At 38.1% G+C, this 26,922-nt stretch overlaps 1 protein-coding gene across 1 annotated transcript; it reads left to right on the top strand.

The window, feature by feature from the left end:
- The first annotated feature begins 1,639 nt into the window (after nucleotides 1–1,639).
- On the top strand, nucleotides 1,640–19,816 carry LOC137294991 (legumain-like). The gene is made up of 13 exons (XM_067826230.1): nucleotides 1,640–1,959; nucleotides 5,401–5,498; nucleotides 9,659–9,740; nucleotides 10,134–10,219; nucleotides 11,357–11,432; nucleotides 11,698–11,760; nucleotides 11,993–12,065; nucleotides 13,263–13,381; nucleotides 14,303–14,392; nucleotides 14,972–15,058; nucleotides 16,214–16,330; nucleotides 18,274–18,447; nucleotides 18,746–19,816. The coding sequence occupies exons 1-13, from the start codon at nucleotides 1,831–1,833 to the stop codon at nucleotides 18,860–18,862; spliced, it is 1,311 nt and encodes a 436-aa protein (XP_067682331.1). The 5' UTR covers nucleotides 1,640–1,830; the 3' UTR covers nucleotides 18,863–19,816.
- The last annotated feature ends 7,106 nt before the right edge of the window (nucleotides 19,817–26,922 follow it).

Below are 26,922 nucleotides of genomic sequence, written 5' to 3'. Positions count from 1 at the left end.
TTTCTTCGGGTTCAGATCTCCTGTTCAATTAAAATGAGTTTGTTTCTCACTATCAAAAATACATATATTCAGAGACTAAGCCTTAGTCTAGTGCCATACATATAACATTACCTTGCAACAATCTTAGCGCTAAGAGAACTTCGAAAATCCAGGCCCTGGATAGCTGTGGCACTATGGTACACCGTAACCCCTGGCTTATCCATGTGTAGTCTATTTCACATTTGTATAAATTGGAAGACACATACGTGAGCAAATTTTGTTTTATGCCAAACGTTAAATGCAACGTTTTTCATGATCGACAACTTCTTCATTGTAATCAAGAATAACCCATCCCTACCCTTTGTCCCTCTGACTTAATATAGCCTTTATCTATAATCATAACTAATATGAGTAATGCCACCATACTGTACATCAACCTCTTCCATTTCTTTGAGAGGCATTTTAGAAGTTCTATAGATAGTCAAGTTCTTTACTGCAATGAATGCTACGTTTCGTTGTATATGCTAACACTGTTATCAAGCAAGTGATCTACATCGAAACGTCACATTCAGTGACAGTGAGCATATACGGTAACAAGGCATGATGTAATGCTGTTCGCAAGACAGGAACCACATCCCTCCAACCCCCTAGAGACTCACGATAGTCGCACAAACTTCATAAAATAATACTTATATTATATCCACAGAGTTATGTCCCTTACCTGTGTGAGGATGCGGTTGTGTGTTGAGGTGGTGATCTTAGTTTTATGACGCCTTTAGCAATATTTCCGCACTATCAGGGCCACTGTACCCATGTGGGAATCGAACCCGGACCATCGGCGTGACGAGTGAACGTGTCATGTGTTGATCATATATTCGCCTTTAGTATGGTCACAAAGAACACCATGTCAATGCAAGGGGACAACACAACGAATGCCTCTGAACTGGTCAACAGTAGTTTGACCATCCTAGTCACACGGTAACCAGATGTTGCCGGTTTTGAATTTAGAGACATGGTTTATCGTCAAGTGAGTATGATTTTAACCCTCTTTTTTAGCGATATTCCAGCAATATCACCAGAAATGGGCATCACACATTGTACCCATGTGGGCAATCGAATCCGCGTTTTCAGCGTGATAAGCAAACGCTTTAACCACTAGGCGACATCTACCGCCCCCATGTTTATCGCATAATTTTGCACATTTGTGGATTTCGTACTGTCTTAATTGATAACGTATTTCCATCAACGGTATTTTTGAAAGATTTGTCCTGTGTTAACTTGGGGACTTGGTTGATGCATGTCCTCGTTCGATGCTCATAATGTCCATCACTTGATGACCCTTGAGGGTCAGAACTGATCTTCAGCAAACGTAACATTCACTGGATGGTCTGGTCCAGACTTGCGTATTTACAGATTCCCGTCATATAGAAGTAAACTTATCAGTGAAGCGTAAAACAACAAAACAAGACATTAAAAAACACGACATTAATATAGGCTGTGAAATAGAAACAAGAACATCGCTATATTTCCACACCACTGTCGCTACGTTAGAATGCGTTGTCGGTGGATAAATGCTTCGTTAGGTTAAGATTTAAAAATTCTGTTTGAATTGTGAAGGCGTGATTGTTATCAAGTGAACCTGACCTCATAAATAAGGTCCGTTTCCAATTTTCTTCCCTGTGAGTTAATAACTGACGAACCCTCTCGTGATCACGAATGTTCTGGACATCGCGTGTACATCAACAACCATATATGAGTTGCCTCCTCTGCGCTGTAAGGAGTTGTACGGGCACCTGTTTGTAAATAGAGCAGATTCGAGCCCGTCACATTGTATGTTAACCTCCGATAAACATGGTACGAAAACTCCTAGCTCTCCTTCCTTTGATAGTGGCAGTGTATGCCCGAAGCGTAAACGAAGAACCGAAACACTGGGCAGTGATCGTCGCGGGTTCCAATGGCTGGTATAACTACAGACATCAGGTAAACCGAAGCCGTTATTGTTCGTGGTGCTTGATAGCTGTCAAAATGACTTGCGAAAATTCTTTCAGTGTGGGTATCCGAAATTCGGTGCGAAGTGGGGTGACCCAGGCTGAAATCGTGGTTGAGAGGGAAGTATATTCGGAAACAAAGGCTTATCAAAGAGGATCCTCATACTCGAGCGTTACCATAACAGTTAATTTACGCTGTGCAGATACCTAAAGTGGCAATGTGCTTATGTATATGGCGGACATTATCATATCATGATGAAGTTTTTTGCTGTTAATTTTATTTATTTCATTTTTTAAATTTTTGTTTGTTTGTTTTTTTTCATATATTTTTTTAGGGGCGAGGGGGGTTGTCTTATATCTTGTGTTTGATGTGAGGAAAAACTGAGGTGTTTGATGCTTTGTAAAATGTTTTAATGAATCACTGTTTCAAAATAATATCCCTTACTTCACTATTCTACTATGAGTTGAAATTAATTTCCAAATATTTATTGCCAAGTGGCAGCATTCAAGGACTTTTTGCTTTCCTCTCAACATGCAGTAACCACTGTGACATAGTTAAACCATGCACTCAAATCAACCATCCATTCCTCATCAGCTTGGATTGTCATCCCCTGTCACTTGAAAGTGAAACTAGTTATTTCCTAAATGAAAATCCCAGATTCAGTCATGTGATTGTGACAAACAGTCATGATACTTACAGCTATCCCAATAACACTCCTTGATCTTATCCTGGTGTGAAGCTTCAAGATACATTTTGTGGAACAAAGAGGCCAATAAAGTTTCCTTGTTGGTTGGCAATAATAATCACAGAACCATAAGTATCAACATCCAGATTGTCAGTCAGGCTATCTTTATTGGTAATGCAGCTTCAAGTATGAATGAATGTTGGAACCAATAAACGTTTAATACATTATCCATTGTAGTGTATCCATTGAATGAGAGAATCTGAATCACTACTTTAAAATTGTATTTTTCAGCAACACATATTCAATATGTACAGTGATGCTTTATTGATGCTATGGTTTCATGTAATATTTAGTGAGAGTGGTACTGACAATTTTAAACACATTTTGAGACATTGAATTGATGATTGCAAGGTAACCTTAGTTGTGGTACCATGAAAGTATATTTTCATTTGCCTATCTACTCCATATTTGATTGGCTGGAGACATGTGTTTGATTTACCAGCTGACCATCAGGTCCTGCTGCTACCTGCAGGCTTTAAGATTTACAGGTCCTGAATGAAATCTGCAGGCCCATTTTATAAAAGTCAAACCAATTAAAACAACATAGACTACATTGTACACACTGTTTCTACAAAATCAAGCGAAGCCTATGGCACACAGAGGAGTTTGTATTTATTAGACTACACCAAGCACTGAAATACCAGGAAGTGAAACTGTAAGTTACTGTAACATGATGGAACATAGATGATTCCTAAACATTCATAAAGACAGAAAGGGGAAACATCCTAGTTGAAAAATAATTGAAGATAATTTACTGAAGTCAATAAGGGCCTGCACATACATGTATTTGCCTCTGGGTCAGCAGTTATTTCGAATACTGCCAGAAACCATACCATTAAAGGGATGAAATGTCATAGGTGTTAAAGAAAATAGGTTATAAAATGATTGCACGAAAGCTTTTGCTGTTACAATTTACAAATGACAATCTTTTTCTGGGATAAACTTTGTAAATACCACTGTTCTGAAAAATATAAATGAATAGTGAAACATTTTTTTATGTCACTTAACTGATATAAACAAAAGTGCTCGTATAAAATGTGCAAAATAATATACTATGCAAATAATTTCCTTTCATCAAACTAAAGCCAATTAGATGTTACAGCTGTCACATCACTCTATTGTTTCAGCCATAAAATGTCTGTGACGAATTGACAGTTTACTGATATAGTTTCAGCAATGCTGTGTTGAAGCAGGCTAGAATTGTCATTTCTATTGTTTCAGACATAAACTATCTGTGACAAATTTACTGACATAGTTTCTGCACAGTTTACTGACAAAGTTTCTGCAATGTTGTTTTGAAGTTTTCGCATAATTTGGAATGTACAGGCTAGAATTATCATTTCACGCAAAGTGTACTTGCAGTGTGAATATGCACACAAGCTAGGTCAGATGGTGTGCAGCCGTGAAGATACAGGCTTCAATTGATCTTCAGTAACCAATGCTAGTCATAAGAAGGGAATAAGGGGATCAGACGGTCAGGGTGACTTACTTCGCTGACACATCATTTTACCCCAGTTAAGTAGATTGATGCTCATGCTGTTGATCACTGGATTGTCTCATCCGGACTTAATTATCTACAGACTGCCACCATATAATGTTTGGATTTGTTTAAAATCTCACAACTGATGGTTCATTGCAACCAATCAATCATCGAAAAATAGTAGTGAGTGCGATTTATCAATTCCTCTTGGTTACATTTGTTAATGCACAAAAAATATAGAAAAAGCATGGAGTTATTTCAATTTTTGGGCAAATTGCACAAGGATGCATTTACAAATTCTGCATCTTTGAAGGAGGACTAGTATGTTAAGAACATAAATTTCCTGGAGTCGTTAAGATAAATTGACTCATGATAAGAAACAAGCTTGTAGTGCTGTATGAAATGTAGCAGACAAAACCAACGCTGTGAAAAATGTTGTTAATGAAGTGTGTTCCAAAATTGTTTGTGTTTAATTATGACAAAATGTTATTGATTGTTTGGTCATTGCGAACAAACTGTGTTTGTTTCATTAAATCGAACCACCACCACCATATAGCTGGAATATTGCTGAGCGCCTCGTAAAACGAAACTCGCTCTCTTACTCCTTGTAAAGTCTGTACCTGACCACAACGTGTGGACCATGGACAGGCGTTTGGTCACGTAGGATTAGGTCCAAGTTGGTATGTGACCTCATGTGACTGGGTCAGATGATACATCATGAGACAGGTCACAGGTGACTAGATGCCTGTGGTCACTTGGGTCAACATCAGTAGATATCGCTACACCACGAGTCATGGAGATTAATGGGTCATGTATGTAGAGTCTCAAAAACAATGATAAGCAATGCTACTGAACTGACCAGGAATGTACACTATTTGATAGAAGTGATAGGGCTACTCTTAAGTTTAATTAAGTTGAATAAAATGTAGTTCCAATTTTGATCCTCCATCTTCAGTAAACTGAATCGTAATGAAAGTGTAGAATGTATACTTAAGCTGGATCACTATTTATACTGATCATCACAAGATTCTAAGATTTTGGAACAAACAATCATGCCTTTCAGTGTGCAACAATGTATGCTGGTCCTGTGGTCCCTTGCTAGTAAAAATTCACCAGGACTATTAAATCATCATCATCGTTGTCGTTGTCATCAATTTTGAGAAAATGGCCTCCTTTGTGACAGAAATAATTTAATTTTTTGTTAAAGGCTGATGCATGTCATGCGTACCAGATCGTGCGTAAGAATGGAATCCCAGAAGAGAGAATCATCACCATGATGTATGATGATATCGCCTACAATGAAGAGTAAGTATCTCAAGTATTGATCTGAATCAGTCTACCAGGTGTCGCATGTCATATGCTTGATAGAACAGCTGCTTCTCTGGTCACTGGCAGGTGTTTTGGATAAGGATCTTCTTTATCTGGATTTTTAGATGCTGATGTCACGCTACATGTGATTTCACATTTAGGGGCAATATGTTGTGTTTGAGCATGATTAGGGTTCATGTGTGTAAAACAAATAAGGATATAATTAAAATAAAATAAGTTGTGTGATTTATATGCTGAACATGAAAAAAAGGGTTCATATCATGAATATCTTTGGGATATATTTTCTGCAGAGATGTTTTACAACATAGTTAAAAAACATTTTTTTCTTTAACTACTAAAAGTACTGTTGGCATTAATGAAGTGTATGTATATGGGGCCAAACCAGTAAAAACAGTTGTTTTTTTCCTTTTTGTAAGTTTACATTCTCGGCCAATGAAAACATTTGGATTTTTTGGGGTGGGGAGCAGGAAAAGTTTCAAAATACAACTGGCACATATATCTGTTAATCAAGAAATAAAATTGGTCAGGTCTTATACAAGGAAATGAATAAATCTGTTTTTGTCTTCGTGTGTTTGTGTTTAGACTAGCATTTAAGCATTTTGGAACAGGGTTTGCCAGAATACTTTTATATTCCCTGAGTTAAGTAAATCAAATACCAGGTATCTTTCTAAATAATGACATCGCTTTCAATAGAAATGAAATCAACGCAGCTTGACCATTGTGACCATAGTCACCTATAATCAAAGTTAAACAAAGGCCAGTTTACCACTGAAGCATGACATTGTGGATGAGAAGCTGGATACTGCAGGTTGACCACACATCTGTTGCAATGCAACATGGGACAATCTGATCAGGATTTGACCCTGAGGAATAAATTGAGAATGCTTTGTGTTGGTCGGAACATGACTCAGAGACAGCAGCTAGGCAGATTGGCTGACCATCACCTCTCTAATGCTGCCTAGTCACTGTTATTAAACCATATAGTTTTACATAATAAACCATTGAATTATGAATCAAGTTTTGTGGGTCTAAGTATTGTGGATTCCTGTAGTCAAAGAGACAGTTAACTCTTGTAAACAGCCAAGGATAGTGATAGAAAATGATGAAAAGTTTTGTGTCTGTGGTTGAAATGGTGTCAGGCAATGAGACACAACATTTTTTGTCCATTGAGCAATGAAATTCTTTAAAAAGTTGATGCGATATATTTTAGAATATTTGAATTATTTTTAGTAAGTTTGGCTTGCCTGGTCACAAGTCAAATTCGTGTTCAGCAATGTGACAATATTGTTCCTTGAACAAAGTGACTTTTTGGAGTATTAACAATGTATTTGAAAATGATGTGTCTAAAGTAATAATTTCCCAGTATCTTAGATTGGATTGTGTTTAGGAGGACTGGTTTTAGTGATTGTGAGACCATGCATTCTTGAGCACATTGATAATGCTGAAACTGATCAGCTGATGTGGGTGTGTCCATCAGCTGATATCTTGCTGAAACCCAGAACCATGCCTCTTTGATGTGTGACCTCAGGGTCAGTATGTGATCTTGGGGTTACATTACCTCCAAATGTGTCAATAACCATAAGCCTTCCCACATTCAGCTAATGATGGGCTTTTGTTCGTGACTTATATTCAGTTGAGATAATGAGATACTCTCACTTTAAGGCAGTTTAGCAATATATGATGTTCCTGTGTAACTAAATCACTGAAGTGGAATTTGATATCAGATGTATCACATGCAGGGACAGCTGTGCCTTGAGACAATCGGAACCAGATGTAGATATCTCAGACGCAAAATTGTCTGTGTATATACTCTGTCCGGTTTGGGTAACAGATAGTATTCTAAATTTCTTCCCGTTGTTGAAGACAGTAACAAGTTTCCTCCCATTGTTACATGTTGTAACAAATTTGTTCCCATTGTTACAGTTAGTAACAAATTCCTCCCATTGTTACAGTTAGTAACAAATTTCTTCCTGTTGTTGCAGTTGCTAAAAAAATTCTTTTCATTGTTACAGTTAATAATAAAATTCCTCCCATTGTTACAGTTAATAATAAAATTCCTCCCATTGTTACAGTTAATAAAATAATTCTTCTCCTTGTTAGTAACAAATTTCTTCCCATTGTTACAGTTAGTAACATTTTTCTTCCCATTGTTGCAGTTGCGAAAACATTCTTCCCATTGTTACAGTTAAAAAAATAATTCTTCCCATTGTTAGTTAGTAACAAATTTCTTCCCATTGTTACATTTTGTAATAGATTTCTTCCCATTGGTACTATTACTAAGAATGTTTTCCAAATGCTAACTAATAACAAATTTTTACCCATTGTTACAGACAGTAACACGTGTTTGTTCCCACTTTAACAAGAGAAGATGCAAATGTTTGTACAAAATATTTTGTTCTTTTGTCTGAGTAAGTGAGATTAGGTTTACTATTCCCAGCTATACGGTGATGGTCTATAAATAATCCACTAGTGTTGGGCCTTCACTTGTGTCCCCTTGAAGAAGTTGATTGTAACACTAATCAACCTTTGACTCCAGTGCTTTAACATAGATTAAAATCATTTTGCCAGCGGCAGCAGCATAAAATTGGAAATTCAAAACAAATGATTTCCTAGCTAAACAAATCTACCCAAAACACAAAGATATTTTAAATATTTATATGCACAGATATATTTTCAATTCATTTCAGTCTAATGGCATTAATCTTTTATCTGAAGGCAAATCTTAATTAATATGTATGGTATGGTATGGTTTTATGCTGCTTTTAGCAATATCCCAACAATGAGACAATGTGACATCAGAAATGGGCTTCACACACTGTACTCATTTGAACAATCAAGCCTGGGTCTTTGGTTTCATGAATGAACGCTTTAACCTCTAGATGATCTCACTATTTCCTTTGAGAAAGACAGGATATATATACTTGTCCTATATGTTCACCTAAGGCAGGATGGATGGTGGGAGAGCCATTTGCTTGTCATGTCGAAGACCTGAATTCGAATCCCTACATAGCTACAAAGTGTGGAGCCCATTTCTGTTGTCCACGACCTAAACCACTCACATACTGTAAAGAATGAGAAGCCAGAGGTCAAAAGGTGACATGTTTGTTGAATGTATATCAGCCCTCTACAGTATACATTATAGCAAACTGAAAGATATAGAGAACTGGATTTGTTTTATCCCCAACCGCTTGTGGTTGATTTTTTACAAAGGGCATAAAGAACTACAGTAATAACAAGTGAAAAACAGTGGTCTGTTGGAGTTCATGATTGTTGTAGTGTGCTGTTGTGTGTTGTAGTGTTGTAGTATTTCAAATGTATTTGTTAATTTGACATCTTTATGTCAAAAGTGACACAAGCTGCAAGTTTGTACGTACATGAATAATGTCCATCCTGCAGCCTGTGGCTTATTTTGTTTCTGGCCATAGACAATAAAATCTTCTAGCCTGACTAGCTTACTTATAATGTACATAAACAGTCCTAATCCCCTTACCATAGAAAATATTTAGTTTTAAAAATACAGACAGGTCTCATTAATCCAACATCATCCGTTGAACAACAAATTCTCGGATTAACAAGAATGTTGGAGTAAATAATTGAGACTAAGTTACATTTATTCAATTTGTCACCAACAAAAGCATCGGATAAAACCGACTGTCGGATAAAACTGATTGTCGGGTGAATGGATGTCAGATTTAACGAGACCTGGCTGTATGATGGCTAAGAATGTGGGAATGTCGACTGGCTTTCTGCTGTCACAACATACCAGTACATAAGTTCTGCGAGTGAAAGAAACTATTTTCCCTACCCCTTCCCTTGAACTATGTATAGTTCCCTGACTTACACCAGTTGTGTAGACTGATACATATGCTGTTGATCACTGGATTGTCTAGACCAGAGTCCTGGCACCTGCAATATGACTGAAATATTGCTGCAATAAACAAAACGAAAAAATGTCTCATTGGGCGTGTGCTGAAAAGTTTTGGTTATGTGGACTCATAGCTGTATAAGTGCAGTGTGACATGTTACTTCAGGTTACCTCCCTTCACCTCACCCTACCTCACCTCATCTCACCATTAATGGAGTAATCTGTCTGGTGAAATGTTCACCCCTTTACTCATTCCCCAACTTTGTTGAAGGAATCCCACGCCAGGAAAGATCATCAACCGTCCTGATGGCCCTGATGTTTATGAAGGTGTCAAGATTGACTACAGGAAAGAGGTAGGGAGAAATGTTTTCCTCCACAAACGTGTCCTACGAAACATAAGACTGAAAAATGATGAAATTTCTAGAAACTGTTATCAGGGTCATAAGGATACAATATTGTGAGCAAACACTTGGAACACTTGCAGGATAAAGTAGACACTGATTATGGATCCTTGTACCATGACCTCCCCCCATTCTCTCTCTCTTTCCCTCTCTCTCCTCTTGAGCAGAGACCCTATATTAGATATCTGTTATATGGTCACTGGTTTGAGGAAGAGGCCCTGTTCTTTGGTGCTAATTACTTGTATAATTTGTTTTATGGTATATTGACTTATGGTTATCAGAACTAAAATTCATAGTTTACTGACTATTCCTAACAATAGCTGATATCATGACCATTTTATCCAGGAAGTGGATCCCAAGAACTTCCTGAAGGTTCTGAGTGGGGACAAGGAAGGAATGGTTGGCATCGGAAGTGGGCGGGTACTCGAGAGGTGGGTAGCAGTTTTCCTCTTCACCCTCCGCCTAGAACCAAACCTCCCCACCACATCCTGATTTTATCACACGAGTTCAAAATCTTTTTTAAAACCCACTTGCCAAAGGGCAAGTGACTTGAAGAAAGTAACTTGTCCTGACTGATTTTCCACTTGCCCTGATTTTTATGTCATAATCATGGTTATTACATTATGAAAGAATAAATCAACATAGTATTTGGTGTTAATGTTTACTGGACTATTTATTGAAAAACAGCCAAGAAAGATAACTCTACTTTATTATCATAGCAAAATGTAATAACTACATTATGAGCAGATATGAAATGAAATTCAAGTTTATTTGCACTTTGAAAACTGTTACCTGAAATTATCTAGTAGCCCACGAACAAGCAAGATACCATTATTTGATTGCCTGAAATGAAAACAGACTTGTCCTTGGCGTCGGGCAATGGGATTTTTTAACCACTGTATCATAGTTGCTACAAATTTTAGCCTAAACCTACACAATACGATTGTACTAAAAATTCTACAAAATATGAAGAAAATTCATTTGAATTTGGATACATAGACAAAAAAATATAATTTTGGCGATTAAGTACATTTTCACCAAAAAGAGACAAGAAGATGGAACTGAAATACTGATACCTTGGAAATATATCGCACACCTTCCTTAGTAACATGGTAGATCAAGGTCAGTTTTTATGTCTGTTCTCAAAATATAGTAAAAAAAGCCATGAATGAGGTTTGAAAAGGAGTTTATCAAGCACTCCCAAAATCAAAGCAAAGCACTTCTGAAATATACTCTTTTGACAATCATAGGCCACAGGAAAACCAATGAGCATGGTTCGCACCAACTGTCTGGGGACTTTTGAGAGTTATCTCTCTTCCCCAGAATTGTCAACTTCCCTCAGATTTTCCCAAGGGTATGTCAGCACATGTGATTTTGTGTTAAAATTTATTGTTGAAACTAGTATTTCTGGTCTCTTTAGGCACATCCAGAAAACAGTCACAATAATTCCCTTGTTTCCGAACTGGAACTAAATAATTTGTACCTTTTTGAGTTTAATCCTCCTCTTTAGAGTATGTTGTCTAAATGCTGTCAGATTTTTTTGACACCACCAAGGGTTTTTTTTTCAGTGGACCAAATGATCATGTCTTTGTGAACTTTGTTGACCACGGAGCTCCTGGACTTATTGCATTCGGGAGCAAGTTTGTAAGTTCATTGACAGTTTTCTGCTCACTGATTGTGTAAGATCCATGATGCTTTAGTTGTGACTTTTCGGGAGCTATATGGTACAGTATGTGTAAACAGAAGGAACCGTATCATTTTGAACTAATATTGCTGAGTGCAGTATTAAACTAAACTCACTCACTCATGAATTCTAATCTTATATATGCAGGATTAATATTTTCTGAATAAAATGCTTTGTAGGAACAAGGTCAAATAGTATTTGTGACATGATGTGGTTTGTTTTCAGCTCCATGCATCGGACCTCCATCATACGATCCTGAAGATGCACAAAGACAAGAGATATGGCAAGGTACAGTAACTTGTGAACTCCTGCAAAGATCCAGGTTAGACTTGATCTTCAGCAGCCCATGCTTGTCATAAGAGACGACTAACGGGATCAGGTGATACAGTGTGTATTGAAAATATATTGGATATATTGAATCATGCATATATTTCTTAAATTCTTTATTTTTTTAATAATGATAGTTAATAATTCCAATCTACTCTGTTTATTAAAATCTAAATATCTTATGACCAATCAGATGGTGATCTATGTGGAGGCTTGCGAATCCGGTTCAATGTTTACCAATAATCTCCTGCCCAAGGACATCAATGGTGAGGCTTTTTGATGTACTTATATGTGAGTGATTTTATCTACAGAAACAAATTCTTGTTTTCACAGATATTGGCTGACTTATCCTTTTATTTCTAAACAAGCAGACCTGTGAAGATCCCAGGTAGAATTGATCTTCAGTAACCCATGCTTGTCATTAGAGACGATTAATGGGATCAGGTGATCAGGATGGTGGACTTGGTTGACACATGTCACCGTATCTCAATTGTGTAGATCAATGTTAATTTTGTTGATTACTGGATTGTCAGGTCCAGACTCGATTACATACAGTCAATTGCCATAGAGTCGGAATAATGCTTAGAGTGGACAAAACAAAACAATATCAATCATTGCATTATATGCACAGGCCCTCATGTCATTGCGAGGATTAAAGATTTTTAAGAAAATATGAAAAATTTGAGATGACCCCCAACATGAAATGATTCACAGTACAATATCTCTAGACAAGACCGGACACTTTTTTGTATCCCAGCTACAGACAATAGCAAGGACGATTGGTCGCATGAAGGGATGTGGTCAAAGCAAGCCCTCTCATTGGTCGACACTTGCTATTGTCCGCCATTTGTGTCAAGATCTTTAAGTTGAGGGTCAAAATCAGCTTTCAGTCAACTTGTAGAAATAACAATCAAGAACTGGTAGGTGTCATGGGTGGTGATCGATGGACCAATCACCCATGATTATGTTTAGGTGAAGCATTAATTGATTGCACTTGATGGTAGCCGTAGCGATCAGCAAAGCAGGCGAATGAGGTACACCGAAGTGTCAAGATTATTTCTTTCAGTGCTGTTTTCATGATTATTTTTGAAACATTCTTTTGAAATAAGCTTTGTCACTCACACAAAAGAATAAAAATATATATATAAAGATAGATTTCACTTAAGAATTTGACTACTAATCTTTTCATTTGTATTACCTGATTTTGGTTAGACATGTCCATGAAACAATAAAGATAGTGTTCCAAACTATGAATAATTCTGTTTTTGAATATATTTTTTTGTCACCTAAGTCATGGCTGGGGCTGTGGATCCTTAAATGTATGTATCTATTGTTATTTTACCAGTGTTTGCCACAAGAAAAGATACGGGTCCAAACTTAGGATAGTTGTGGTTTTGGCCGTCCAATTCATGAATGTGACTGTGGTTAATCTTTAATGTATATAACCGGTGTTATTTTCTCAGTGTTTGCCACAACTGCTGCCAACCCTCACGAGTCGTCCTATGCTTGTTACATGGACAAGGTGCGAAAGACCTTCCTCGGGGATGTGTACAGTGTCAGGTGGATGGAAGATTCGGATAGGGTAAGCTGCACTCTTGTGGATCAGATAATTCAGTGACTCAGAACATTGTTGTTTGGTACTGCACTGAACAGTATAGGGTAAGCTGCAATGTTCTGGATCAGATAATCCAGTGACTCAGAACATTGTTTGTTGTTTGGTCCTGCACGGAACAGTATAGGGTAAACTGCACTATTTTGGATCAGATAATCCAGTGACTCAGAACATTGTTTGCTGTTTGGTACTACACTGAACAGTATAGGGTAAGCTGCACTATTTTGGATCAAATAATCCAGTGACTCAGAACATTGTTTGCTGTTTGGTACTGCACTGAACAGTATAGGGTAAGCTGCAATATTGTGGATCAAATAATCCAGTGACTCAGAACACTGTTTGCTATTTGGTACTGCACTGAACAGTATAGGGCAAGCTGCACCATTCCTTGTCTCCCTGACTGGAATAAGAGAGGCAGAGACAGCCAGCTGTATTTGGTCTAAAAGTATTGAAGACTGGATCAGATAATCCAGTGACTCAAAGATGAACTTTCTTTGTTGTTTAATACTACACTGAACAGTATTGAAGCTGTAGATTGCAGTTTGTAAATAATTGAGTCAGGACCAGACAAACCAGGATACAAAATGGCTGACTCTCACAAACACAAACATGCATGAACACACGCAAGGACCACACATGTGCACCCTAGTACATTTGTACAAAATTACTGAACCCCTACCTTCTCAGAACAAAATGGCTGACCCCCTTTAAGTCGTATTTTGCAAAATGAATAGGTTGCTGAAGACCTGAAGTTCTACATCTTCTCAGGGACACACAGTCAACCATATTACTGAGCCTGAAACCTGATCACGCTACAAAGGAGGATTCAGCACAAAGAGATTAACTGAGGTAGTGGTAGTGTTTGATTGTTTGAACATTTTTGTGTTGCAGGAAGATCTCAGCACAGAGACACTGACAAAGCAGTTTGAGATTGTCAGGAGGGAAACCAACACCAGCCATGTCATGGAGTATGGAAATCTGGTGAGTAGTCAATTCAGTGCTTTGCTGTACAATGCTATTCTATATCAGTTGTGTAGTTTGTATTGCAAGATGTTGTTATCAAATCCTTGTTATATATTGTATAGTGGAACGCTGCTATCAAATGTTTCATAAACATCGTATAGTGGGACACTGTTATTAATTGTTTAGTTAACACTGTATGGTAGGACACTGTTATTAAATGTTTCGCTAACACGGTACAGTGGGACACTGTCATTAAATGTTTTTCGTTAACACTGTACAGTGGAACACTGTCATTAAATTTTTTTTTGTTAACACTGTATAGTGGGACACTGTCAATAATTGTTTGGTTAACACTGAATGGGGGGACACTGTTATTAAATGTTTGGTTAACACTGTGTAGTGGGACACTGTTAATATCTGTTTGGTTTCCATTCTAGTGTCCCTCTTCATGATTTTGCTGGAATAGTGCTAAAAATGGTGTAAAACCTTCACGGTACATTTCCAGGTTTAACCGATTGTTTTTGTTGGGTGGGTTGTATTGTCACAGATGGGAGAATGCTTTGCTAGCTTGTGAAATAATCAGGAATCTTATTGCAGACAATGGGAGATATGGATGTTGCTGAATTCCAAGGGAAGAACACTCAGATGCATATCTTTGACAAAATGCCTATCCCCAATCCCAATGTGAGTATGAAATATGACAAACCGCAGGACTGTGTTTTAAACAATGTGTGTGGTGGTGGTGGTGGATCATCAAGGTTAGGAAGTGGGGGGGTTGATTATGATTAGCAGGACAAACAGATGTTACTTCTCAGATAACACACAACATTTTAACAGTGGTGGGAAGGCTTTAGATTGGTAAGGTCATGACACAGCATTTTCAAAACATTGTAAAAATGTTGCAAATTTCCCTTATGGAAACATTATGATCTGGGCTCCCCACAACCTTACAACAATGTTTCTTAATGTAGACATCATTTGCTTCACAGCTAAGTATCATGCTAAGTAACTTCCATATATTATTGTGGTTAACAATGATGCTGAATTTCAGAATTACACATTGCTGTAACATCAGTATATTAGTGTGAGTAAGGTCTTTAGATGTATTGTTCTGTGTGTGGTACATCTGTGTAATAATGACAATAATGGCTGTTTATACAGCCACTGTTTCCACACCCTCATGCATGCTGAAAGTGCTAACACGTCATTACCCCGGATAACCCAAGCTTCGAGGTGCTAGATGGTTAGCAGTCATATGGCTTATCCACGGGGTACTCATTCACTGCTGGGTGAACACAGGCAATTCATGAACATACTCATGAACACATGTTAGTTGTGGGAATGTATCAGTACAATCTCCACTGCATTTCAAGAAAATCATCAAGTGACTGTTTCATACAATGTTTTGGTGTGTATACATACATTGTGAGTGTGGCATTGTGGCAGCGTGTGGTCCTGTGCACAGAGAATCAGTTAAAATTAAACAACGTCAAGCTTGGACAGTCCTTGGATGGGTGACCGGGATTAGCAACTTATTCCTGAGAGTTTCTAGGATTTCAGTCCTGCCCCACAATGAAGCACATGTGATACATGTGTTCTTACCTTAGGCAAGTGAGTTTGTTCAAAATTGCCTCTGTTCACGCAGAAGAAAATGGGTACTCGGTTGTATGAAGTCATGTGACTTTAACCTTCTAGTGCCTTACAGGCAGCTTAGTTTATCAGAGGTAATTATAATCAGATTCTGATGAAATGCCACGAGAAATGACTTGATGTGTGGAGTCTGTGCAAAATGCAAGATGATGTACTATTTTTATCATCATTATTATCTCCGTGATGCAGGTGGATGCAGTGCCATCAGAGGATGTTGAGATGAACATCCTGCAGTTGAAAGTGACACAGGCCAAGACGGAGTCCGAACGAGGACTTGAGAAGCAGAAGCTGGAACATCTAAAAAATGTAAGTACTGATTCCACCTACTGCCCGAGACCATCATACTCAAAAATGTATACAGAGACCCCCACCAGACCATCATACTCAAGAATGTATATAGAGACCCCATCCAGACCATTATACTCAAGAATGTATACAGAGACCTCACCAAGACCATTATACTCACGAAGGTATGTAGAGACCCCACCCAGACCATTAAACTCGGGAAGGTATGTAGAGACCCCATCCAGACCATTATACTCAAGAATGTATGTAGAGACCCCATCCAGACCATTATACTCAAGAATGTATACAGAGACCCCACCCAGACCATTAAACTTAAGAATGTGTATAGAGACCCCACCTAGACCGTTATACTCAAGAATGTATACAGAGACCCCATCCAGACCATTATACTCACGAAGGTATGTAGAGACCCCATCCAGACCATTATACTCACGAAGGTATGTAGAGACCCCATCCAGACCATTATACTCACGAAGGTATGTAGAGACCCCACCTAGACCATTAAATATAAGGATGTATATAGAGACCCCACCTAGACCATTATACTCAAGAATATATACAGACCCCACCAAGACCATTATACTCATGAAGGTATGTAGAGACCCCACCCAGACCATTAATTTCAAGAATGTATATAGAGACCCCACCTAGACCATTATACTCAAGAATGTATACAGAGACCCCATCCAGACCATTATACTCACGAAGGTATGTAGAGACCCCACCCAGACCATTAATTTCAAGAATGTATACAGAGACCCCATCCAGACCATTATACTCACGAAGGTATGTAGAGACCCCATCCAGACCATTATACTCACGAAGGTATGTAGAGACCCCATCCAGACCATTATACTCGCGAAGGTATGTAGAGACCCCATCCAGACCATTATACTCACGAAGGTATGTACAGACCCCATCCAGACCATTATACACATGAAGGTATGTAGAGACCCCATCCAGACCATTATACTCACGAAGGTATGTAGAGACCCCATCCAGACCATTATACACACGAAGGTATGTAGAGACCCCATCCAGACCATTATACTCACGAAGGTATGTAGAGACCCCATCCAGACCATTATACTTACGAAGGTATGTAGAGACCCCATCCAGACCATTATACACATGAAGGTATGTAGAGACCCCATCCAGACCATTATACTCACGGAGGTATGTAGAGACCCCATCCAGACCATTATACTCACGAAGGTATGTAGAGACCCTATCCAGACCATTATACACATGAAGGTATGTAGAGACCCCATCCAGACCATTATACTCACGAAGGTATGTAGAGACCCCATCCAGACCATTATACTCACGAAGGTATGTAGAGACCCCACCCAGACCATTAATTTCAAGAATGTATATAGAGACCCCACCTAGACCATTATACTCAAGACTGTATACAGAGACCCCATCCAGACCATTATACTCACGAAGGTATGTAGAGACCCCACCCAGACCATTAATTTCAAGAATGTATATAGAGACCCCATCCAGACCATTATACTCACGAAGGTATGTAGAGACCCTATCCAGACCATTAATTTCAAGAATGTATATAGAGACCCCATCCAGACCATTATACTCACGAAGGTATGTAGAGACCCTATCCAGACCATTATACACATGAAGGTATGTAGAGACCCCATCCAGACCATTATACTCACGAAGGTATGTAGAGACCCCATCCAGACCATTGTACTCACGAAGGTATGTAGAGACCCTATCCAGACCATTATACACATGAAGGTATGTAGAGACCCCATCCAGACCATTATACTCAAGAATGTATATAGAGACACTGCCCTCTGGCTGAGAACTGAATGAAATATGGATATCAACCCTCTACACTTGTCCAAATATTTCCATCTAATCCCAGATCCTGAAATGAATTTATCAGATCCTTACTGTCAGTACCTTTCACGTTGCAGACCCGCAGGAGGACAGAAGAGACATTCAAGCATATTGTTGCACTGTCTGTGAATAACAACAAGGACATAGTGTACGACATAATGATGGAACGACGCCCCCTGCTGTCACATGACTGCTACAAACCAATCACAGAGTACCTGAGGACCAACTGCCCAGGTCTCAACCTTGTACAGGTGGGTACAAAATATTGATGTGTACAGTCTGGATAATGAGTAAGTCTCTTGTCTTCAGGACACAGAAGTATATTTAGAGTGGACACCTGTCTTTAACCTGTGATCTGAACCTTTGAAATCACGATTGAATTGTTGGAAGGTTGCCTAAGCTAATGGAGAAGAAAGTCATCTTGATACAATGGCCACACTATCTAGAATAAAAGTGCAGACAGATATATTTAAGGTTTTCATTTTCATTCATATGATCTTCGTCTGCTTTTTCATGGAATAACATGACTTTGTCTATGTTTTCATCCAGAATGACTACGCTCTGAGACATCTGTACACATTTGTCAACCTGTGTGAGCGCCGAACACCCCAAGAGGCAATCATGGGAGCCATTGACAAGACTGCAGAAGATACTGATCTTTGTTAAATACTTGTAGAGATGTTTACCTTCCTGATCTTGCCTACTTTTCGAAAGGTCAAGGTTATGACCTTCCATTTTGATGGTCAAGGTCAAGGTGATGTCCATCATTGATGTGATCATGTTTGTCAGAATGCTTTTCGGAAACGAGACCTTTAATACCAATGATTCATTGCATATGCACAGAAAAAATCCTATCTTGTTAAGAGTTTGTAATTTATAAAAACGATCTAGCTTCAAACAAGAAACTGTCCATTTTCTGTGTGTGTATAAGAATTGCAACCGTAGCAATATTTTAGTAAAAATTATTTTCATTTTTGTTTATTTTGTGCATTATCCTATTTACAGTTTTCCAGATTTCTTGAGTTTCTTAAGCAGTTTTTAGCTGTTTCAAATGTGAGAATTTAAATATACAGAATCCATATATTTTATTCATATTTTAACATGTACTTAGTAATGCAACATTTGTGAACACAAGAGATGAGCTCCCATTAAGCTTGGAGCTCTGTATTTTCAAACCAACATTCCTTTACATAATGGAGCAGTTGAGTGCTGACATGTCTGTGATGGAATAAATGTGGTATGTTTTGTTTTGTACAGAAGCACAAGTACATATCTGAATCAAAGTGCTCTATTTGTGATTATTGCATTATTATTGCATGTGTTCATTTTTGCTAATGTATTGTTGAACATAAATGAGTTTCACCATCCAGTTTTACATGAACTGTACTTATTCTGTATGTTCGATATATTAATGTCACGGTGGTAATGTTTTGGATTGGATTGAAGCTACTTTTTGGTCAGATGTTCTTGGTGAAACAAAGTGAAGTGTTTTATACAATTGTTCAGTTTAAATATAAGGGTTTTTTCATGTCGTATATTTTAGGTTTTGTACAAATCATATCGTTTAATGGAATATACAAATCTTGTGCCAAGTGATTTTAAAATAAACTGTGAATCTTATGTTTTGTTTGTCATTGGTGTATCATCAAGTGGAGAAAGGACAGTGAAGAATGAGAGTTCTTTTTCCTGTCAGCAGTATGCCGTCTGTATCAGTGCAAGTAAATATGACTGAAAGCATGAGAAATAGCTATCACCAGAGACCATATAATAGATCTCTGCTATCACTGAACCAGTGATTGAGATCGTGAGCAATGATCTGTTTTGCCAGCCAAGTTAGTGACTTTAAGTACGTGCATTGACTTGTGTAAACCAAGCCAGTGTCTGAAACCTCCAACAGTGACTTGTGTTGTGCCAACCAAGCCAGTGACTGAAAGCTCTAACAATGACTTGTGTTATTGGTATAGCAATACCACTAGGTGTCACTCACCTGTACAACCACTCACGCACATATAATGGGTAAAATGTGCCCAATATGGGTGAGTGAGTGAGTTGGCTGCACTGAAAACCCATTTCTGCTGTCCCCCGTTGTGACCTTGCTTGAATGTTATTAAAAGCAGAGAAGAAGCACACTCTCACTCGCGCTGGAGCAACCAAGGGGGCAACTCTTCGTGACAAATTGCCTAAACTACCAGAGTTGTAAATTCTACACAGAATCGTTAAGTAAACAGTTTTATCTTTTCCACCCATTTATTAGTACATGCGAACGAGTGTTGATATAACCGTCACCACAGATCATAAACTCAGGGCAGATCTGCTGAACATTGAGTAGCCTGGAAACGACGCTTGACCAAATCCTGATTAATCATACAGGCATGAAACACTCAGAGACGAATTGTAATCAAGGCCATCAGACACATGGGGATAATATTGTTAAACGCCGCACTGTACAAAATTAAGTTTTTTGCGAACCCACAATGAAAGTCCGAGGTTCATCAAGCAATGTGTTTGCTATATCGTAAAGTTTAACAACAAAAAAAGAAAAGAACCCCCCCCCCCCAAAAAAAAAAAAGAAAAAAAGAAAAACAAATGAAGAACAACGAGGAGATAATGATAATTCTGTGTGTCTATACAACTGGGATGAAATTAGCGAAACGTTTGAAGTCCTATTTCGCAAGATACCATAGAGTATCAGGGCCCCGATTCACAAAACTCCCGTGAGCCTAAGATCTCGTAACTTTTATTGTAGCATCCGTAGATCCTATGTTACAGTATAGGAGGTACAATGGCTACAAGAAAACTACGAGATTTTAGGCTTACGGGAGTTTTGTGAAACGGGGCCCAGAATCTGCAGAGTTGTGTTTTGCGATGCATGTAAGTTTTAAAATAAATTTGAACGACAGTTCTGTGTGGCTACTAACAGCTTTATCAAGCGATGATGCCAATCTGCATTCCAGTCAAGGGAAATATCAATGAAAAACCAAACAGCTTACTGCTCGTTTCATACTTTTTTATGATTATTTCTTCTCTGAGTGGCATTTTCGAAGTTTGGAAGTACAATATTGACAAACTTTATGGATAAAACAATTTACTTCCATTTCGTGGAAAGATTAAAGATTCTTGTACCGTTGTCAAGGGGATGTGATATTGTGAATATTATATGATATTTTAGTGTTATTATATTTACATGCGCCGGTTTATGGTCATAATAGCCAATATAACCCACAAGAACAACAAACTTGAATTATATGAACATGTCGAAATTCCATATACTATTGTAATTTACATAATTACAACTCGAAAATAAATTGTGCTCTGTCATTTGTACAATGCCATATGCTATTTAGCTGAGGATGTTATATGTTTTGTTCATTTCATGTTCTCTGTACATATGGAAGATCTTAATAAAAATTCCAGGAAATGTCTGGAAATAGTGGATTTTTCCCTGTATTTTGACTTTGTACGAAAAGAAAAGCAAAAGCAACAAGAATTTACAGACATTTGTGGTTGTGTCGGAGACAGGCAATAGGTTATTGTTTATACCAAAGGTATCTCCTAAGCAACTGGCAAGTGGATCAGGCGCAAGTCTGATTACAGAAGTCCTTATATTAAAAAAGCCCCAACCTGTCTCGAACACAGGTAGAGCCAGAAGCTAGGAATTATCCTATGAAGTGAGGCGTGTTTCAAAACAAACAAACAAACAAGCAGATCTCCTTACATCACCAGCTGACAGATTCTGGCCCTATCAACAGTAAGTTTACATCGATAACAACTGTATAATGCTATGTCATTCAAAAAAAGTACGGGATATTCCATTTTGGGAGCATACCACAAGCCAGTGCCAATGCATATGACAAAACGTTATATACATGTATATCCATACAGATAAAACATTTCGAAAGGAATGGAATAATTGTCACATTTTCCCTTAATTGCTATTTCTCATCTGTGGCTTTATCATTCGCATGTTATCAATCTTGTAAATCCAACATCCCCTATTTTTCAGTGGAGTATTACAGAAAAGCAAGGAGCGACAGCGTAACCTTAGCGTGGACATTTCGATTTCACATCCGACACGGTTGTCACTTTTAGTAAAACCCAGGAGCAAGATTTAGTTCTGACAAACCTAGAACCACACCCGGAGCAAATTTGGATTCAAACAGAAGTTATAAAATAAAACAAAGAGAGAGTATTCTCAGCAACTACAGTTCACAATGTGAAGAAACTTTTATTCAGTTTTGTGGCAGTGGCCATTTGTAGATATATTGTGAAATAACTTCCATGGGTGTATGGCAGAAAAAATATGGCCATATATTCAATCTGAAGCTCTCTGCTGAATGTGTTATATGGCTCAAATACTGTCACAGATAGTGTTTTTGACCTCTTACCATCAACGACTATTGACTATTCACACACTGACGGTTTTAAGAACAGTGGTATTGTATTGAGAAAATGAATTTCTCAAGCACAAATTAAATAAAAAAATTACACACAGTGGACATTCTGTCATCCACTCATTAGTCTAGCCTCGTAATATACTACCTACGTAAACTTTAGACTCACGTGAAACACTATCTGTATGATTATGCATGCATATGACTACATTGAACCAAGATGAATTTCTCCACTAACTTGTTGTAATCAACTTGAAATCTTACGCAGCTTAATTGTATGAGGATCATGCATCAATTTGCTGATAATCATGTGCGAATGTGGTGCATGTGTGTAAAGTATTGGTTAAAGTTTGGATATAAATTCGAAAATTTTCAACGAGTTTCGTCATGTATTGAACGCATGACAATGATCTTTTCAACGTGATTGTTTTACAATACATTAGTTCATGTGTAATCAGTACTTTCTAAAACCGTAAGGATTATTTTTTCAAACTCTAGTTGAGAATAGTTGACTGAAGTGGCTACATTTACACTAGAGAATCTAAACTTTTGATGGGTAGTATATAGGTAAAAGCAGACACATGCTCATAAACCTACAACAGTGTTACTATGAATGTTAGGCGAGTTTCTTTTTACAATTTTAGATATTGTCAGACTTTCTGCCAATAACCCTCAGTGTCACTTAATTCTCAATCTTGTAACGGACTTTCTGGCAATTAAAACACTGAATTAAAAAATTGAACACAAACTCAGATCAACTAATCCTGGCATCAATTTACAACGCCTATTTACCTTTCATACAAAAATAACCGGATTAGATCCGGATTAGAATTGATCTTTAGAAAGCCATGCTTGTCGTGAAGGCGACTAACGGCATCGGGTGCTCAGGCTAGCTGACTTCACACATATCACCGTATCCCAGTTGCGTAGATCGAGGCTCATGCTGTTGATCCCTGGATTGTCTGATTCTGATTCGATTATTTACAGACCGCCGCCATATAGATGGAATATTGCTGAGTGTGGCGTAAAAGTTTAACTCATAAAAATAAGTTAATTAATGGCTTGGTTTCTTTTTAAACAAAAACAGATGAAATACAGGAAATCTTTGCGTGACATGAAGGTATCACACAGCCTTCTGGCGCCTAAGAACAAACGAGGGTTATAGCTGAAGTCAAGGGTGTGTGTGGACATGAATTACTTGACTGTGACATTTCAGGATTAATGCTGCGAGCCCAAAGACATCGCTCTCGACAACACAAACAGCAATAATGCCAATATTACATTTCACAAGTGTAATACGTCACCACGTAGCCTCATCAGCCTAATTCTGACAACGGTAGCTTTGGCGATCTGGCCACCATCGGGCACCATCGGTATTAATCGGTTTCCGGGAAACGGCACGAGGACTGAAACAAGAAGTGAATGAACTATGGTCAGAGCGGGCATCTTCAGCAGAGAGGACCGTGCGTGGAAAGTGAGTAGTGGAAAGGACATAGGGTTGAGTGGACTTAACGTGCCTTAGGACAGAGCTCAGTTTTATGTGAGTGTTTAGATGCAATGGACATAGGGTTGAGTGGGCTTAACGTGCCTTAGGACAGAGCTCAGTTTTATGTGAGTGTTTAGATGCAATGGACATAGGGTTGAGTAGGTTTAACGTTCCCTAGGACAGAGCTCAGTTTTATGTGAGTGTTTAGATGCAATGGACATAGGGTTGAGTAGGTTTAATGTTCCTTAGGACAGTGCTCAATTTTATGTGAGTGTTTAGATGCAATGGACATTGGTTGAGTAAGTTTGACGTGCTTTAGAACAGTGTTCAAGTTTATGTGACTTTTAAGTGAAATGGACATTGGTTGAGTAAGTTTGACGTGCTTTAGAACAGTGTTCAAGTTTATGTGACTTTTAAGTGAAATGGACATTGGGTGAGTAAGTTTGACGTGCTTTAGAACAGTGTTCAAGTTTATGTGACTTTTAAGTGAAATGGACATTGGGTGAGTAAGTTTGACGTGCTTTAGAACAGTGTTCAGGTTTATGTGACTTTTAAGTGAAATGGACATTGGGTGAGTAAGTTTGACGTGCTTTAGAACAGTGTTCAGGTTTATGTGACTTTTAAGTGAAATGGACATTGGGTGAGTAAGTTTGACGTGCTTTAGAACAGTGTTCAAGTTTATGTGACTTTCAAGTGAAATGGACATTGGTTGAGTAAGTTTGACGTGCTTTAGAACAGTGTTCAGGTTTATGTGACTTTTAAGTGAAATGGACATTGGGTGAGTAAGTTTGACGTGCTTTAGAACAGTGTTCAGGTTTATGTGACTTTTAAGTGAAATGGACATTGGGTGAGTAAGTTTGACGTGCTTTAGAACAGTGTTCAAGTTTATGTGACTTTTAAGTGAAATGGACATTGGGTGAGTAAGTTTGACGTGCTTTAGAACAGTGTTCAAGTTTATGTGACTTTTAAGTGAAATGGACATTGGTTGAGTAAGTTTGACGTGCTTTAGAACAGTGTTCAGGTTTATGTGACTTTTAAGTGAAATGGACATTGGGTGAGTAAGTTTGACGTGCTTTAGAACAGTGTTCAAGTTTATGTGACTTTTAAGTGAAATGGACATTGGGTGAGTAAGTTTGACGTGCTTTAGAACAGTGTTCAAGTTTATGTGACTTTTAAGTGAAATGGACATTGGGTGAGTAAGTTTGACGTGCTTTAGAACAGTGTTCAGGTTTATGTGACTTTTAAGTGAAATGGACATTGGGTGAGTAAGTTTGACGTGCTTTAGAACAGTGTTCAAGTTTATGTGACTTTTAAGTGAAATGGACATTGGTTGAGTAAGTTTGACGTGCTTTAGAACAGTGTTCAGGTTTATGTGACTTTTAAGTGAAATGGACATTGGGTGAGTAAGTTTGACGTGCTTTAGAACAGTGTTCAGGTTTATGTGACTTTTAAGTGAAATGGACATTGGGTGAGTAAGTTTGACGTGCTTTAGAACAGTGTTCAAGTTTATGTGACTTTTAAGTGAAATGGACATTGGGTGAGTAAGTTTGACGTGCTTTAGAACAGTGTTCAAGTTTATGTGACTTTTAAGTGAAATGGACATTGGTTGAGTAAGTTTGACGTGCTTTAGAACAGTGTTCAGGTTTATGTGACTTTTAAGTGAAATGGACATTGGGTGAGTAAGTTTGACGTGCTTTAGAACAGTGTTCAAGTTTATGTGACTTTTAAGTGAAATGGACATTGGGTGAGTAAGTTTGACGTGCTTTAGAACAGTGTTCAAGTTTATGTGACTTTTAAGTGAAATGGACATTGGGTGAGTAAGTTTGACGTGCTTTAGAACAGTGTTCAAGTTTATGTGACTTTTAAGTGAAATGGACATTGGGTGAGTAAGTTTGACGTGCTTTAGAACAGTGTTCAGGTTTATGTGACTTTTAAGTGAAATGGACATTGGGTGAGTAAGTTTGACGTGCTTTAGAACAGTGTTCAGGTTTATGTGACTTTTAAGTGAAATGGACATTGGGTGAGTAAGTTTGACGTGCTTTAGAACAGTGTTCAAGTTTATGTGACTTTTAAGTGAAATGGACATTGGGTGAGTAAGTTTGACGTGCTTTAGAACAGTGTTCAAGTTTATGTGACTTTTAAGTGAAATGGACATTGGGTGAGTAAGTTTGACGTGCTTTAGAACAGTGTTCAAGTTTATGTGACTTTTAAGTGAAATGGACATTGGGTGAGTAAGTTTGACGTGCTTTAGAACAGTGTTCAGGTTTATGTGACTTTTAAGTGAAATGGACATTGGGTGAGTAAGTTTGACGTGCTTTAGAACAGTGTTCAAGTTTATGTGACTTTTAAGTGAAATGGACATTGGGTGAGTAAGTTTGACGTGCTTTAGAACAGTGTTCAAGTTTATGTGACTTTTAAGTGAAATGGACATTGGGTGAGTAAGTTTGACGTGCTTTAGAACAGTGTTCAAGTTTATGTGACTTTTAAGTGAAATGGACATTGGGTGAGTAAGTTTGACGTGCTTTAGAACAGTGTTCAGGTTTATGTGACTTTTAAGTGAAATGGACATTGGGTGAGTAAGTTTGACGTGCTTTAGAACAGTGTTCAGGTTTATGTGACTTTTAAGTGAAATGGACATTGGTTGAGTAAGTGAACGTAGAACAGTTCTCAGGTTTATGTCGTGCCAGTGCACTCCGATGAATCCCGAGAGCACGGATATGAAGGACAAAACTAAGGATCAATATCAGGAAGAAATTGCGATTCGAACTCGCACTCAGCCTGGCAGAACTGACTGAAATTCTTAACAGCGATATTCAGTGGTGGTCACTCAGCACATGACTTTAATTACA

Source organism: Haliotis asinina, chromosome 8 (assembly GCF_037392515.1).
Source record: "Haliotis asinina isolate JCU_RB_2024 chromosome 8, JCU_Hal_asi_v2, whole genome shotgun sequence".
NCBI classification, from domain to species: domain Eukaryota; kingdom Metazoa; phylum Mollusca; class Gastropoda; order Lepetellida; family Haliotidae; genus Haliotis; species Haliotis asinina.
This window is presented reverse-complemented; position numbering and strand designations above follow the sequence as displayed.